This window comes from Balaenoptera musculus, chromosome 5 (assembly GCF_009873245.2).
Source record: "Balaenoptera musculus isolate JJ_BM4_2016_0621 chromosome 5, mBalMus1.pri.v3, whole genome shotgun sequence".
Classification (NCBI taxonomy): domain Eukaryota; kingdom Metazoa; phylum Chordata; class Mammalia; order Artiodactyla; family Balaenopteridae; genus Balaenoptera; species Balaenoptera musculus.
The window spans coordinates 75,670,417-75,688,417 of NC_045789.1; the positions used below are offsets into that span (position 1 = coordinate 75,670,417).

Consider the following 18,001-nt stretch of genomic DNA (forward strand, 5'->3'; position numbering starts at 1 on the left):
ACTTGGAAAAAACAGCACACATTATTTCTGTGTCTTTTTTATACATTTTGTCATTTTCTTAAATTGAGAGCAGTTAAAACATTGTCAGAGCAATTTCCTGAGTTTCAAAGTTTCCAATTTCCAGCTTAGAAATAACCAATCTTGCTTTTATACATGTCCTTTTTCTAAGCATACAAAACACTTGAATTTAAAAAGAAAAAGACCAAAATAAAGGATTGGAAACAATCCAACAGAATTATTTAGCTTTTCTTCTCAAAATGTGTTATAATACACAAGACACTTTAAAGTCAGGATTTCTACTATACAATATGTCCTACATTTAAAGGCCTTAGAATTGCAAGTAGTATTGAAACACTAATAAATTGAAGAAACCTCAACTTGAAAACAATATAGAGATATATGAACAGCCAATAAATGTAAGACAACATGCTTCCATTCTCCTGTTGAAGGAAGGAAATGAATAGCTGGAAATACTGTTAAGAGTCCCCTCAGTCCAACCCCACTTTCCCTGTGGTTTCCACATTAGTTCTCTTTTTCCCCTGGTACATACTGGTAAGAGACTATTCAAAGAATATAACTGTTGCTAAACTCTTCCAAATTACAGAAGTGTTATATTTTTAAAATATTAATAACTTTGCAAAGAGCCATTCTAATAAGCCATATATTAGCACAAATATACCAATACATACATGAAAACTTTGATAATCCCCACATTATCATTAGTTTTGACACACAGGATTTAGAAATGGGCAAAAGAGAAAAATTTGATAATCCTCAAACTCTGTTTACCTTTGGCATACAGGATTTAGAAATAGGCAAAACAAGAAAGGGGCAATTATAAAATTTTCTTTCATAATTATGTGTTGGTTAAACTATGCTACATAGTGGGGTAGGAGGCAGTTTGGTACTAAACAACTTCATAAAAACGTTTATGATGCTCAAAATTTGCCTATATGTTTATGAATGATGATTAAGAAGAAATACCCTAGATTTACCGAAATAAAGCATAAAATTAGAGTTGATACAGTGCAAAACATAGGTTCTTTCATTTGGTTTCTGCCCACAAAATACCCCACCTCTTGTTCTTTTTGACTGCTCCCGCATCAATCATAATTATAACAAATAATACTGAAATAAGTCTAGCTGAAGTGCTCAAAAATGATGTTTTTTTAAAACTGGGTAAGGAAATATAAAAACACAGAAAATGAGTATGCAGCTGCACACACTAGAATAATTCTAGGTTTTAGTATTGTTATTCATATTTCTTAAATCGTATCAATTTATACATAGAAAGATTTTATTTCATTAACAGTTGTAGTTTTATAATAAGTTGCTGAAAGGAATTGCTTTATTTTTAGTGTATACAATTCTTCTAGACATCACAAAAAACATAATGCCAAACTGTTGGCATTCTTTTCTTTTTTTTAACAAATTACCACAAATATAACAAATGTGAATAATACTTCAATATCAGTCACTATTTCTAAGTAATAAACATATATTTTTATTTTTGTGGAAATAAATTCAATGATATGGCTCTTCTTTTATAAGCATGCTTTCATGTTATATAAAAACATTTTTTGAATTTCATTTTCATTAAAATGTCTGTTCTTTTGGGAAACCATTCTGAAATTCAGGATTCTTTCAGTAATAGCTCAATCCTATCATTCCTGATCCAAATAATTTTTTAAGCTTATCAAAAAGCAATACAATTGTTTGCTAAAATTACATATGTTGAAAATATCCTTCATATCCAAAGTCAAATTTATTTAAGCCAGTATCTCACATTGGAAAATTATACTTCGCCACACTAAACTTGTGTAAAGGAAATTATAAGTGACATACTAACAGGACTTTTTAGCTTATCAAAAAACAAAAGTCAATGAAACTTTCCTTTCAGAAGGTTGGTTCTTTTTAAAAATAAAGGTAAAAAACTTCTAAATTGTAAGAATTTCTTTTATGATTATATCAAAAATGTTTTCTATATCTATTTAAGTTAATAGGATTTTGACCTACTGTAGTTTAGAAATTACATGCCTCAAATACAAAACATAGCTCTTTAGTACTGTCTTCAATACCACTTACACAGACAGTTCTATAAGACTAGAAGCAGTTTTATAAGACAGCAGCACTTGGTAGATATCTAACCATTTCTCCTTCTCTGAAAACTTGCCTGCCTATGGAAGGTATAAAACTGCAATATAATCTCAGACTCCAACTTTACTCCTAGAAAATGTACACACACAGAACAAAGGAACATAAGGTAAGAGATCATGATCATATACAAAGCAGAAGAAAGTGCAACAGCATGTCTTCCTTCCTGTAGGATACGGCAAAATGATTTTTTTTTGTATTGTTTTGAAATCAAAAAGCACTCAAGTGTTTTTGTTAGATCTCCTTTCTTTCATTACTGCTGGTACTAGTACTTCTTCTTTTTTAAATACAAGCCTTTGAAGGGCATGAACCAGGTCTCAAAGCACTTTAAATACCTCTCATAGAAGCCTTTAAGACTTTACTAAATGTCAAACAACAATTAATATAAAGGTTACATTTTCTGTCTGAGAAAGAATCAGAGCATTTCAATCTTTAAAACTGCAGCTGATAATTTTCTTAGATATTTTGTAATCAGTAAAAATTCTCTTTAATACTTTTAATAGACAACATATTTGGCATGTGATTCAGTAAAAAATTAAACTTCTCTTGAATTTTGAAAAACATAATGTTTTTCTGTTTTATAACTGGACATTACTTCTAATAAAACACACATTTACAGTACAGTTGACTAAATTACTGCAAATAAAACTAATTTTAACCTACAAACCTTCACATTTTTAAGTCAAGGACATTTATTTTACTTTAGCATGACTTTCAAGCACCCAGGTTTAATTTCAGAGAACCTGCAGAAATGAAAAAAAGAGTTATTTTAAAGATAAGAATTTCAAACTGATTAAGAAACATAATCTTGTAATCAATTCAAGTGCCTATGGTAAACATAATATTCACTATCAAAATACTCTCCTTTAAGTTAAATCCAGGACTAATATCTATGCTTACGTTCCTTTTAATCCATTTTCAACATAAATACATGACTAAGGCTGGGGGTTACTCCTAATTTAGTAGTTATTACAATTTAAGATTTTTTAAAATTCTCAAGCCTGAATTTGACCCTCATGAACAACAGCACGCTGTATGAAGGATAAGACGATGTCTGCATTACATTATTTCTATTCATTGTAACAGTACCAAGAAATCTCTAATAGGTAAGTCTGATTCATCAGGCCATGAAATGCTTTCAACTCCCTCACTGTGAAATTTAAAGAAACATGTCTCTAAAACAGATCATTAATCCCAACATGATCATGTTCTGGTCTAACTACTCCTTTTGCAAAAGTAACTCTAAAATGTCATCTATTTTCATGCTCAGAATTAACGCTACCATTTTCTATAATATAGCCAACATTTTATTACATGACATAAACAAAATATGCTACACTCATTGAAACTAGAAGTAAGGGAAGGAGGGTACTTAGATTCCTCATAACCACTTAATGAAAAAGGACATTTCATGTTTGCCAGCTAAGATCAATAATGGCACTTAATTTATAAAGATGTAAAAATTCGTAACTGACTGGAGATTTCCACTAATGCTTAAATACATCCAAATTATAACCACATTTTAGCAGAAGCTCCAACTCCTTCCAAAATCCACAGACATGTTATTTCTTTTCAAAGGAATTAAACAGCAACCTTAAACTATGATATGTATAATCTAACTACCTTGAATGATACATTATCAAAAAAACACAAATATACTTATTTTCTTTTAGATTTTTAATTTATGATAGAAATAGTTTTGTCGAATGATTACTTCAACAACAAACATTTTTCTTTCATTTCTGGTTTAGTGGACATCATAAATCTAGAAAGGAATGTTACATAATCTAGTCATGAATTTATGGCTAGAATCAGATGGTTAAATTTAGTTAACTATTTTAACAAATTGTTCTGAGCAAACTATTAGTGTTTACCATCTGCATATGGGCAACTGCCATTATCGATAACAGAAATCTATACTCACCTGAAGCTATGGCTTGTGAGGTATTTGATGACAGCTGGTTTGATGCGAGCAACTCCTCCCTGGCTGTGGTTTCCTCTCCCCGTAATCACAGAGAGATAGGGCTTACCACCATTCTGCTTAAATTCTGTTACAACAGGAATTGGAACCGTCAAAACTGATCTATCTTACCTTCTCAACAGAAAACAAACCTTTACTCAAACACGTATGAAATAATTTTCATGAGGATTTAGAGATTTATCACTTCAAAAATCCCCAAATTAATGTTTTTAAATGTACTGTTTCATCTGCACCTTAAGTATGGAAGCTTCCTAGCAACTCATCCACCTAAAGACTTAAGTGGGACCTCTCCTGTGGGGAGAGAGATTTCCATGTACTATCAGAATTTCTCTCTGAAATAATGATGACAACAATAATATTAATGATACTTAACAATTATTACACACATGGAGTCAGGCACTGCTTTAAGTGACTTATATTTATTAACTAAGAATCTTTACAACAACTCTATTACTCTGAAGCCACCCAGCTTTGGTCTGATTAGCAGCTCTGCCACTAAATGACTGTGTGATAGGACCATGGACAATTACTTAGCCTATCTGTGCCTATTTCCTTATCAATAAAATGGGGTATAAGGCAACTGCTTTATAGAATATCATCCTCAGGAACAGCCATTAGCAAATCCACTAATTATAGCATGGACTGCAGTCTTACTGCTAAAGATAATCAATTATTAACTTAAGAAACTCTTCCAAACAGATGATTTTAAAATATCGAATGAACCTGAGACTCTTAAAAGACCACAGCTCCTGCTTTGGAAATGACCTTGTGAAAATCAAGTATATAAATCCTGAAAGTCAGTAATAGCTACAATAAAATAACAAAAAAACCCTGTTAATAATAGGAATTGATTTAATAATTCAATAGATACTTGTTCCTCAGTTATAAATAGCACAAGTTTTGACTTTTAGCATAAAATACATATACACATAAACATTCCATATTCTGCTCAGTAAGTTGCCCTAAGACTCCATCAGATCCACAAACAGATTGTTTTTCGAGTCTCGTATCTCCAGGGCAATATTTGGACTAGAATTTTAGTGGATATGTTGCTCCTGCATTTATAATTCCTTCTTTGCTTAAGATCCACCTCCATAACTCCAAGCAACATTTTGTTCAAAATTCAACTCTCTCTGGGTGATGGCTATACACGGGTATTCACTTTGTAAAAAGTTTTTACGCTATACAATAATCATTTGTGCATTGTTCTTTATGTATGTGATATTACAAATAAATGCTTACTTTAAAAAAAAAAACTCTCAACTAACCATAATTCAGCTCTCATCACTCCTTCACTACCGCTCCTCTCATCAGTTAAGTCAGTTATTTACATCATTTCACCTTTCAACAGTTTACTTACTGCTCTGAAAATGTTCTCACATGCCTCAAAGTAGGGTGTCAGAGGATGTTTATTGAATGAATTAATATAATATGCTTAGGTTCCCAAATTTCAGGTTAATCCTGCTTATCACCTTTTTAAACTGATTTTTAAGCATATCTCAGATTTCTTATCATTTCAACTGTAAATATTTCAGTATGTATTCAAAAAGGACTCTTTAAAAAAAACATAACCACAATGTCACCATCATATGGTACACAGTTAAAAATAGTTCCTTAATATGTTTCTAAAAATGGCTAAAAATGTCCCCCAGTAGTCTCAAAAAAATGTTTTTACTGTGATTTGTTTGAATCAGGGTTGAAACAAGTCCACACATTGTATTTGGTTGATATATTTCTTAACTTTTAACCTAAAGGTTCTCCTTCCCCCTGTGTGTGTGTGTGTGTGCGTGCGCTTTCTTTTCTTATCTTTATTTTTTACAATTTGTGGAAAAAATGAGATCATTTATCCTAGATATTTACAGTCTGGATTTTGCTGACTGTATCCCCATGGTGCCATCTAACATGTTCCTCTGTTCCCTATAAATCTGTATAAAGTAGTAGTCAGATCTAAAGGCTTTACCTGTTTCTGGTTATTTGGGGGCAAAAGAAGCTTCATGAGTAGTCGTGGTGTATATTTCAATAAGAAGACACAAAGGGGTCAGATATCTTTTTTTTTTTTAATTCATCCCCAATTTTGACAATCATCTTTTATGACTAAAAGCAATGCGGGGCAGAGCCACAGATTTTTCCCCTGGACACATTTCTATTCAACAATACTACCATCTGCTGGTGATGTCAGTAACTGCAGGCTACCACAGGTAGCACGCACAAGATGGGCTTTGGCTTCCAAAAAGGGTTTGTATCTTGGGTCTGATCCAGTATCACCTTACACAAATTATTTAACACTTTTATTCTCATAATTTTTTCTATTGAGATAAAATTCACCTAACATAAAATTCATGATTTTAAAATGTACAATTCAGTAGTTTTTAGTACATTATTACAATGTTGTGTAACCATCAACACGATCTAATTCCAGAACATTCCATCACCTCAAAAAGAAATTCTGTTCCTGTTAGCAGTCAATCTCCATCCCCCCCTTTCCAGTCCCAGCAAACATTAATGTACTTTCTGTTTCTATTGATCTGCCCATTCTAGACATTTCATGTACAATAAATGGAAATCGTGTAATATGTGGCCCTTTGTATCTGGCTTCTTTCACACTGCATAATGTTTACAAAGTTCATCCATGTTGTAGCACATATCAGCATTTCATTCCTTTTTATGGCTGAATTATATTCCATTGTATGGATATACCACATTTTGTCCATTCACCAGTTGATAGATTTGGGTTGTTTCCACCTTTTGGCTATTATGAACATTCGTGTACCAGCTTTTGTGTGGATGAATTGTGTTTTCAGTTCTCTCGTGTACAAACCTAGGAGCAGAACTGCTGGGTCATATGGTAGCTCTGTGTTTAACCTTTCAAGGAATGTCAACCTTTTCCACAGTGGTTGTACCATTTAACATTCCCACCAGCAATATATGAGGGTTCCAATTCTCTATATCCTTACCGACACTTACTATTTTCCACTTTATTAAACTATTTATACCATCAGTTTCCTTATCTATAAAATGAGAGGAGTACCTACCCTTTATTCAGTCATTTATTCAAAAGTTTTTTAAAGTGGTGAATGAAAGGTTCATTCAATAATCATCACTGACTCAATTCTTGGCCAAAAAGATGGACATTTAATAATCAATTATACAGCAAGCTTTTTATAAGTACTGTGATACAGAGGAGTACTATGAGAGGCTTTCAATAGGGAGCCTAATTTAATCTGGAGGTCAACAAATGATAATGTAGATAAACATAAAGAAAAGGAGAAGAAGCAAAACACGAGATGAGAATGTAGAGACAGGACAAGGAACAATTATGTAGGGATCTGGGAATTTATGCTAAATGAAACATAGCAACCTGAACTTTCTTATCACAATGCTAACCATTTATGTAACTATTTATTCAATGTCATCTATCCTACTAGACGGCAAACTCCATAAAGACAGAGATTGTGTGTCTTTTTCACTGCTTTATCCCTGATGTCTAGAATATAGAAGATAATCAAATTTTATTGAGTAAATGATTTACTCATCCTCTATAGACAAAATATTCCCTTATAATACTTCCATATAATACTTCTGCTTTTCTTTTCTCCAGATTAAATAATATATTTAAACCACTCTTAAATTTTCTCTTTTCTAATCTTTATTGTTGTTGTTTTCTAGTTCTTTCTCCAAGATTTTCAAAATTCTATTTAAAAAACAACTGGGGGAGGGGGATCCTCTACTTTATCAAAGAATGTCTGCTAATAAACAGAGAAGGAACACAAATTATAAAACACCATTATGAGAACTTCCCTGGTAGTGCAGTGGTTAAGAATCCTCCTGCCAATGCAGGGGACATGGGTTTGATCCCTGGTCCTGGAAGATCCCACATGCCGCGGAGCAACTAAGCCCGTGCGCCACAACCACTGAGCCTGCGCTCTAGAGCCCGTGAGCCACAACTACAGAGCCCGCATGCGACAACTACTGAAGCCCGCGTGCCTACAGCCAGTGCTCTGCAACGAGAAGCCACCGCAACTAGAGAAAGCCCACGTGCAACAACGAAGACCCAACACAGCCAAAAATAAATAAATTTTTAAAAATTAATAAATTAATAAATTTTTTTAAAAACACCATTATGTAACCACCAATATAATAATTGATTCAGACAAGGATCAAGTGTGGATGCTAAAATCATTAGGCAAAATGAGAACAGTTATTCACACAGTCACAAAGTATCAATCACCAATATTTACTAATTGATTACAAAGGGAAAAAAGGTATATTTACAAAGCAAAATCTGATATGATAGAGTCCCACATTAAGCTAAGAAATCAAACTTAACACCACCAATACTGGGGCAAACTGACCATATATGTCTCTTGATTAGTTCACCAAGGATGACCTAACATCTCCTATGCAGTATTTTCACCAAGAAAATTTTAAACTGAATCTAATCATGAAGAAACAATCAGACAAATTAAAATTGGAGGGCAATCTACCAAACAACTGGCGTGGAGTCTTTAAAAATGTTAATAACATGGAAAACAAAAAACAGACTGAGGAAGGCTTCTATATTATAGGAGGCTACAGATTTGGGACAATCAACTAGAACATATGATGCACGACTAGATCCTGGATTGGGGGTGGAACATGGCACAGCTACACAGGACATTTCCATATAACTGGAAAAATCTAAATATGGCCTGTATATTAGACAACATCATTATAACAATGTTAAATATCGTAAAAGTGATAATGTATTGTGATTATGTAGGAGAATGAATTTGTCCTCAAGAGATAAACATGCTGAGGTATGCGAAAGTAAAGCACCACAATGTTTAATGAGACTTATTCTCAAATGGTTCAGCAGAAAGAAATTCTAGAGAGATAAACAAATATGGCCAAATGTTGACGACTGATCAATCTAGGTAAAGGATATATGTGCAAATCATATATTGTACAAAATTTGTACAATATGTATATTGTACAATTCTTTCAACTTCTCTGCAGGTTTTTAATTTTTCAATATAAAAAGCTAGGAAAAAGGATAGTGATAAGAGTACACATGTTGATATGCAAAATAAAGCTCACTGCAACATTATAATTAAACGTCCATCAATAGAGGGATGGATACATTATGATAAGGTCACACAATACTACACAGCAGTTATAATAAAAAAAAAAACTCAATCCGTCTAGATGAGTAGATCTTGAAAACTGTATTGGGTAAAAATAAAATAAGTGGCTTGGCTGACGACATAGTGTGACACCATGTATGTTCATTTTTTAAAACTCACAAAAAGGATACTATAGACCAATTATGGATGAATGTACGATACACGTAGTAAAGGTATTTTCAAAACTGGCCAGGATGATGCAGACCAAACTGAAGGATGCTGATTTCCATCAGAAAGGGAGAGAAGAAAGAGAAAAGGATTGGGGATAATGCTAAGGGAGGAACAAAATATATATATATATATATATATATATATATATATATATATATGAAGCACATACAGTAAAATGTTATCACTTGTTACTTACATTCATGGGTACAGGTGTTCGTTATTTTACTCGCAACTTTTTCAATGTGGTTTTCATGATAAACTTTTTATATCAATTATATTTAATCAAGCATTTAATTACAACTGAATTGTAAAACCTATATGTGCTGAACTGATAAACCTATATAACGTATAGTATAAAACTTTCTAAAATATATGTAAATTAATTAACCAGAACAATACAGCTATCAATGACAGAGCAGTATTATGGAACCACAGGGTAATAACTGAGGCATGGATTCCATGTCTCCAAAATAAAATGTAAGACAAAGAGAAAGCCAAGTTGAGAATTCAAAAATATCCTAGTAGTGCTAAGAGGAGATGACTCCCTAGTATTAGAGTACTACAACAGATTGAATTTTCCCAAGTGCTACCATCTGGTGATGAAAAGGAAACAAGATGATAAACCAACAAGATACGTTAATGTATATAAAGGACACGATATTGATTGTAAGAGGCAGGCAGTAGCATTCCTACTGACCCGCAAAGACAAAATACAAGCAGAAAGGGAGAAGGGCATACCACCATAATGCAAACACTCAGAAATCCTGCCTTTATGATAATTCTATAAAAATCCTATCACCTAATTTACTTCTGCATTTTATTAAACATCTGTTGAGCAACTGACATCTAATAAGTATCTATTAGCTTTAATAAATGTCTACTGAACAAAGATGTATTATATTCCTGAATGGTCCAGAGGAATCTCAGATTACATCATGCCCTCCCTTTGACAATTATAACAAAGGAATACAAACATAACTGAAATAGGAAAATAAAAATGTTAATGGACATGGCAGTTAGAATTCTTTCCCAAGGTTTTCTTGAAGAATGAATCTAATACAAACATCTATAAATGTGGCACAGATATCCTCAGCCTGCACATTCAGACTCCCTTGAATTTGTGAAAATCTGTCATGACTATAGTCCTACCTTCAGTTTTCTGCTGTAAAACTGTCATCAAATGTTCTATAGCCTCATCCACATGCAGCCCATGGAGGTCTAAAACATTCTGTGGCAGCAGGGAGGCATTGACTTTCTCAAAGATCTCCACAGCAGCAAGGTGATTGGCTTCTTTCATCTTCTGCTCATGGAGACTACCCTTTAATTATAAACATATCATCAGTAATCACTTTTGATATCTGCTACTTAGTAAACAATGAGGAAACAAATAGTGCCCCAAATAAAAGGAAGAACAAAAAAGGCAACAACAAATGTAAAATTTTAAATAATGCAATGGGCTAATATGCAAGAATGCACCAAAATTTAGGTGAATTTCAGTGGACTAATAACATAGTTCTTAAACTACTAAATCATCATTTCTAACACATTCTCTGATCCAAAAATCATAGGAAAGGGACACTTAAATAAACAACACACATCTCAAGAAGGAATCCACTGGTTTATCTTTTGATAATCCCGAGTCTCAACCCTTTAAAACCTTGTAGTTACCCCTGAAGTCATCCCTCAAGGTTTTTGCCATTATTGCTCACAAGGTTATACCAGTTTGACACCTTTTTCTGCTCCATCATAAAAAAGTAAGCAATATGGAACCACAAAAAACAGAAAGTAAATCAATCAGGTTTCTTGTAATACCATGCCGAATGAGCCCAGGTAGAAATTTTACTTCCCTGAAAGATATTAATGTAACTTTCTTTTTCTGACTATGATAGTGATACACAACTTAAAATTCAAGCATGATAGAAAGCACAAGACCTCTGTAATCCCACCCTGGGATGGCCAATATTAACATTCTGCTTCCTTTCCTCCAGAAAATTCGTATCTGTTTAGAAGCAGTACTGAATGAGAGAATCCAACCTAAAAGAAAATATGGACTGTCGGAATTCTCAGAACCATACATTTCTTAGATATTAGGATACTTTATATCACTTATACAATGTACATTCCCCAGAATAACTTAATCAAGTCACAGTATGAGTATTATCTGCTTCAAGATTATTCAGACGTTGTAAGTGACAAAGAAAAAATAATTTTCCTCTTTACTTGCTGGGCATAAAACGTGGCAACGTTTTTCTTCCCCATCCGATAAGCTTCTTTTGCCTTGCTATAGCATTCTATCCTCTTCTGCTGGTGCAGGAAAGCCTCTGCCCTGTAGTCATCATACTCTGGATACTCAAAATCCTGGAAAGATGGTTCGCTTGGTATATCTTCAGTCTCTTTCAATTTCTTTGCCTTTAAGGTGTTACACAATAAGTAAAATACGAACGGAAGTGGAAAGCACAAACTTTACCTTCAAAAAAATGTACATGAAAACTGGGCTCTACTGATTTTTATCTTTCTTCTTAAAAAACAGACTCTCCCTACTGTCTATCTAGTAAGTCATGCACTTAGCAACTCTTGTTAACCTTTTCATGACATAAGGGTACTCCTTCTTTAACCATTCTTATCTTAGAAGATGTTAAAAAGTTCTCTAAAATTATGAAAATTAAAAAAAAATCAAGCCAAAAGAGAGAATACAAGATATTCAAGGAATAATGCTCATTTATCTAATGCAACATTTTCCAAATTTTAGTTTGTAAATCCATTCAAAGGATCAGTCCAACCACTGAAGGAAGTAATGGCATATTTCAATATTTTTAAAAAACCAATTGATAAAGTAATTGAATAATATTCTTGTTAAAACAGAAAGGCATGTGGAGTAACCATGCCTTATAGTAGGTAGAAAATCATAAGGAGGTTTATGGGCAGTTTTCAATCAGCTGACTACCAACTAGCCGCTATGGTAGTGTTGACTTTTTGAGTTTTCTGAAATATCATCAAGTAGTTGTTACCCATATGGGACCTTAAATTAAAGAAACTAAACTAACTCTAATTTAAAACACAAGGTTAATGAAAATAATAATTATTACACAATTATGCCTCAACGCTCTCCACCAAATAGAAAAGAATAAAATAAATGCGTCACCATATTCCTAACTCATTACCACAGTCAAAAATCTGTAAATATACAGTCAATTTATTTTTTGCAACAAACCCAAGGCTCTCTCTTACCTAAGAATATTCATAGGACCTACATCCTTATGTCACGCTCAGTAGTAAATAATCACAAGCTTCTTTCATATTAATGTTTAAATATTCTGTGAGTATATGGCTTGCATCCCTGATAAAATCAAAGATTTTCCAGGGAGAGGATAATAAAAACACTTTCTATGACCCTTGAAAAGCCCATAGTGCCTAACAATATGGACATAAACATTTCATAGCTTTAAAGCCTCTCTCTGTTGGTGTTCATACTAAAAAATGCAAATTACATTTGGTTCTCTGGGAAGGGATCCTTCATTTCTTATTTTTAAAAAAGAAAAAACAGGGAATTCCCTGGCGGTCCAGTGGTTAGGACTTGGCACTTTCACTGCCAGAGGCCGGGGTTCAATCCCTAGTGGGGGAACCAAGATCCCGCAAGCCACATGGCATGGCCAAAAACAGACAGTACATAATGAGAGATACTTTATCAAATAGCTACTCTCTTTTAAAATAAAACCAGGGCTTCCCTGGTGGCGCAGTGGTTGAGAATCTGCCTGCCAATGCAGGGGACACGGGTTCGAGCCCTGGTCTGGGAGGATCCCACATGCCGCGGAGCAACTGGGCTCGTGAGCCACAACTACTGAGCCTGCGCGTCTGGAGCCTGTGCTCCACAACAAGAGAGGCCGTGATAGTGAGAGGCTCGCGCACCGCAATGAAGAGTGGCCCCCGCTTGCCACAACTAGAGAAAGCCCTCGCACAGAAACGAAGACCCAACACAGCCATAAATAAATAAAAATAAATAAATTTAAAATAAAACCAAAATTTATTTTTACATCCCTTTCATAGTGATGTGGTTTACTATAACTTCATTAACAAGGGCCAAGTGAAATACATGCTGCCTAAGAATTTATGTAATTAGTGTCACTTGAAAGTGTGATGTACTATTATACCAAACCCATTTCCAATGGTAACAAACTTGCAAATTTTATTAAAGGCTAAAGGGAAAAAGTAGTAGTATTAATAAAACACAGTTTTAAATAAATGTTAGTTTCTTGAACAAAGCAGATAAACCAAAATGTTACTGGTATCATGATACTCCCCTTTAGTATCTCTGATCCCTTGGGATCCTGGGATATCAAAGACAGACTATTCTGCTCACAAATCTTAAAAGATTTTTATCAGTGTTGTGACACCTACCTACGTTTTTTTGAGAAAGGCTTAGAATAATCTCCAGTATAACTTACCCAAATTTATGTTCTGGCCAACATTTACACAACTCACAAAATCCCTTTTCTGATTCCAACATTTTCTAACCATTTCCCACTTTGAGCAAGCACACTTTGTCCCCGCCACTTCCTCTATCGCCATAATGACCAAGAGTGCCTTGCTCTATTATCCGGTGAAAAAGTAATCTTCATTCTCAGTTTGGCACTGAAGGTCTCATCATCATCTTGTACACTCCCTGAATCTTATAATATACTGCACCTATCCATGATGAACACAGGCATCAGTGGTATCACTTGGTTCCTGCTCCATGTACACACTAACAGATCACATGAAAACCAAAATTATCTAAGTTCTACATATCAGCTAAGTGATGGTGAAATATTCAAAGAACAAAGGCAACACACAAGTGGTGCTCCACTATCCCTGAGTGGTCTTATTAATAAGTAAGTATAGCAGGATGATTGAGGACTGTTTCAAAAAGAAAAAAAAGCCTAAAACGAATACAAGATTAATATACAAAATCAATTGTATTTCTATGTATTTGCAATGTACAATCCAAAAATAAAATTAAGAAACCAATTTCATTTATAATAGCATCAAAAAAACTAAAATGCTTAGAAATAAATTTTTAAAAAGGCATGTAAAACTTATACCCAAAACTACAACACACTGTTGAATGAAATTAAGAGGACCTAAATAAAGCGAAAGGTACTCCATATTCATGAATTGGAAGACAATATTGTTAAGATCGCAATACTCCTCAAATTGATCCACAGGCTCAACACAATCCCCATGAAAATTCCAACTGGCTTCTTTGCAGAAATTGACAAGCTGATCCTAAAATTCACATGGAAATGCAAGGGGGCCAGAATAGACAAAATAATCCTGAAAATAGTTGAAAACTCACACTTCCTAATTTCAAAACTTACTACAAAGCTACAGTAATCAAGACTGCGGTCCTGGCATAATGAGAGACATACAGATCAACGGAATGAAACTGAGAGTCTAGTGATAAATTTATAGTCAATTCATTTTCAACTAGGGTGCTAAGAAAATTCAATGGGGAAAAGCAGTCTTTGCAACAAGTGGTGCTGTGACAACTGGATATCCACATGCAAAAGAATGAACCTGGACCCCTATCTCACACCATATACAAAAATTAACCCAAAATAGATCAAAGCTCTAAATGTAAGCACTAAAACTATAAAACTCTTAGAAGAAAACTCAGGTGTAAATCCTCATGACCTTGGATTAGGCAATAGTTTCTTAGATATGACACCAAAAGTACATCCAACAAAAGAAAAAAGAAGAATTGCACATGATCAATTTTTAAAACTTTTGTGCTTCAAAGGACATCATCAAAAAAGTGAAAAGACAACCCTTGGAATGGGAAAAATTCTGCAAGTCATATGTCTGATAAGGGTCTTGTATGTAGACTATATAAAAATTCATACAACTAGAGAATTTTTTAATTGTAATGGGTAATGGATATTAATAGACATTTCTTCAAAGAAGATATACAAATGGCCAATAAGCACATGAAAAGATGCTCAACATCACCAGTAATCAGGGAAATGCAAATCAAAATCACAATGAGATACCACTTCTGTATTAGCCACGTCTTTTATTTCCTGTATTCTGATGCTTTGACATCTGGGGCCTTGCTGACCCCTGGAGACACAGCACCCACCACCTTGGGGTTAGCTAATTCCTAGAGATAGGAAAAACTCACTTGCTAGAACACTTTATATATGCAAACCATCCAATCTAGAGCCCATACCCCCAACCACCTTCTTTATGGGGCTCTCACTCTCTGGCCACCATCTATATACCCTGATCACCGAAGCCAGGTACCAGAAGACTAGGGACAGTTCCTATGCCCCAGAGCCTGCTGAAATTATTCAAACTAGTTCATCCTAAACCTGCTTATTACTCTGCCTTGCCCAGTCCTTCCCGCAGACACCACAAAAAAGGCTCTTGCCCACATTTCCCCCCTACTTCCTTTGCCTCCTTGACCCTGGTGCTTCCTCATGTGGCTTTGGGCCATGCCTCCCATTTCTAGGGATCTGTGAGTATAATAAACTTCCTTCACAACATTTCCATCTCTGGGTGTCTTACCATACCTGATTAAAACAAATCCCAGTACCCATAAAACAACTTCACACCCACTAGGATGGCTATAATCAAAAAGACAGATGATAACAAGTGTCAGAGAGGATGTGGAGAAATTGTAACCCTCATACATTGCTGATGGAAATGCAAAAGAATGTAGCCATTTGGGGAAAATGCTTGGTAGCTTCTCAAATGGCTAAACATTGCCATCCACATTATTTATGCCCTAAGACCCATCATATTACACCCACTGCTATTCAATCAAGCCTCATACTCTACTGTGTAGTCTACACATAAAAAGTTACAGAAATTCCAATGCTTGTTGTGCAAAAAGGCTTTAAAGAAAAAAATATAATCAGCCATAAATTCACTACTTTGAGCAAACAGATATTCTAGACCAAATATGCTATTGGTGGTTAAATTTCCAGTCTATGAAAAATGGTGAGAAATAATCATTAAACTATCTAACAAACCAATGATATTTTCACACACAATTATTTACCATTACTGTAAAAAATTAAGTAGCTCTATACCTTTTTCTCCTTAGACTTCTGTGCAGTATGAGAAGTGACATTCTCATTTTGGTGAACAAACTCTTGTGCTACCACCGTTTTTACAGGGTCTCCTTCAAGAACACAATTTAGAAATTGCACTGTGTGTTCTAATGAATAGCTGTAGAGAGTTGAAGTACAAATATGAGGTCAATAAATGAAAATAAAAGTTATGTGGAAACATTAACATAAGCAATCTTTCAAAATCTTAGAAGAATATGAAAAATTGGCTCACTTCTAAGTTTTAAACATGAAAATTAAATGCTCATTGTGTATCTCAAGACTCAAGAATGAACAGAGGGAAAGTGTCAAGTTAGAGGCTCTCAAAAACTAATTTTTTAAATGAATACCAAAAAGTAACATATTGATAATTAATTCATTTTCTTATCTTTTATTCCAGGTAAATTTTCCACAAATCTTTCTTTCATCTAATCACCTATACTTAAGTCCCTTGTTGGATTCACACATGGTTTCAGTTTCCTTCAAACATCAAAAACAGACAATAAATCCTTTAACTGACATTTTTATCCTGTCAAATTTTACATTTTACTTATACCATGGCGTTCTAGTCAAAGAAATTCTAAGCAGGGATATAGAAAGGAAAAACTAAAACACTACCTTACCTCCCACCCCTATATTATTTAGGCATATTTTCATGGTGATACTATATTATGTGGAATATGAAATTCTACAAAATTTGACAAACACCTGAAACGCTAATGTCCCCGTATCCAAAGAAACTCATTCCAAAGCAAATTATAAATGATTTTATACTGCTCATTATTTCAGACTATTTATGCCTCTGATCTTTTCCAATGGCCAGATAATGAAGAGCTGACCACAAAGGACTGTTTTTGAAATGTGATAAATAGTTAACCAAAATACTGTGATATTTTGCTCTTCTTCAATTTATTAAAGACAACCCTTGAAGGGGAACTATTTGGGACTACCAATTCTCCTTGAGCACTCTCATCTTGCCGCCTCACATATGCTCAACAAATAGGGGTTTCTAGGGGCTAGAAGCTACCAGAAATTAACCACATCCTAACTAGTTCTTAAAATCACCTGGCTTGCCCACTCCTAGGGCTGGAAGCCAGTCTCCACCACAGGTGCTGTTAGCAGCGCATGGCCCTGGAAGATGACACTGCAGGCATCTACTGCAGTAACTGAACGAACCTACCCTTCTTACCGGGGTGAAACTGAAGCTACTGGTAACTGAGACAATTATCCAGCTGTTGGCAGACAAATGGAGGTAATCATTTAATACCATAATACCTGCCCCAAGGGGCCTGACTGACCAATCACTCTGAGCATCGAGAGGAAGGACTCAACTCAGTCCCCTTACCTTGCCTGGGGAACCACAACTCTGGGTAATTTCACATCAGGGCTTCTTGCCTTAGGTCCCCATAGAAGAGAGTTGCCATAAGCCAGCACCACCCTCCTAA

The 18,001-nt window shown here is 34.5% G+C and overlaps 1 protein-coding gene across 7 annotated transcripts in view; it reads right to left on the minus strand.

Annotated features, from left to right (window-relative positions):
• Nucleotides 1–2,271: 2,271 nt before the first annotated feature.
• Nucleotides 2,272–18,001, minus strand: part of N4BP2 (NEDD4 binding protein 2) — a 79,002-nt gene continuing 63,272 nt past the window's right edge. For all 7 annotated transcript variants that reach the window (XM_036852405.1, XM_036852402.1, XM_036852404.1 and 4 more), the window contains 5 exons: nucleotides 16,539–16,677; nucleotides 11,689–11,877; nucleotides 10,618–10,786; nucleotides 4,079–4,202; nucleotides 2,272–2,897 (listed from right to left, as the gene is read on the minus strand). In XM_036852405.1, the coding sequence (XP_036708300.1) occupies nucleotides 2,852–2,897; nucleotides 4,079–4,202; nucleotides 10,618–10,786; nucleotides 11,689–11,877; nucleotides 16,539–16,677 (667 nt within the window). In that variant the 3' untranslated portion in view covers nucleotides 2,272–2,851. The remainder of the gene's footprint in view (nucleotides 2,898–4,078; nucleotides 4,203–10,617; nucleotides 10,787–11,688; nucleotides 11,878–16,538; nucleotides 16,678–18,001) is intronic.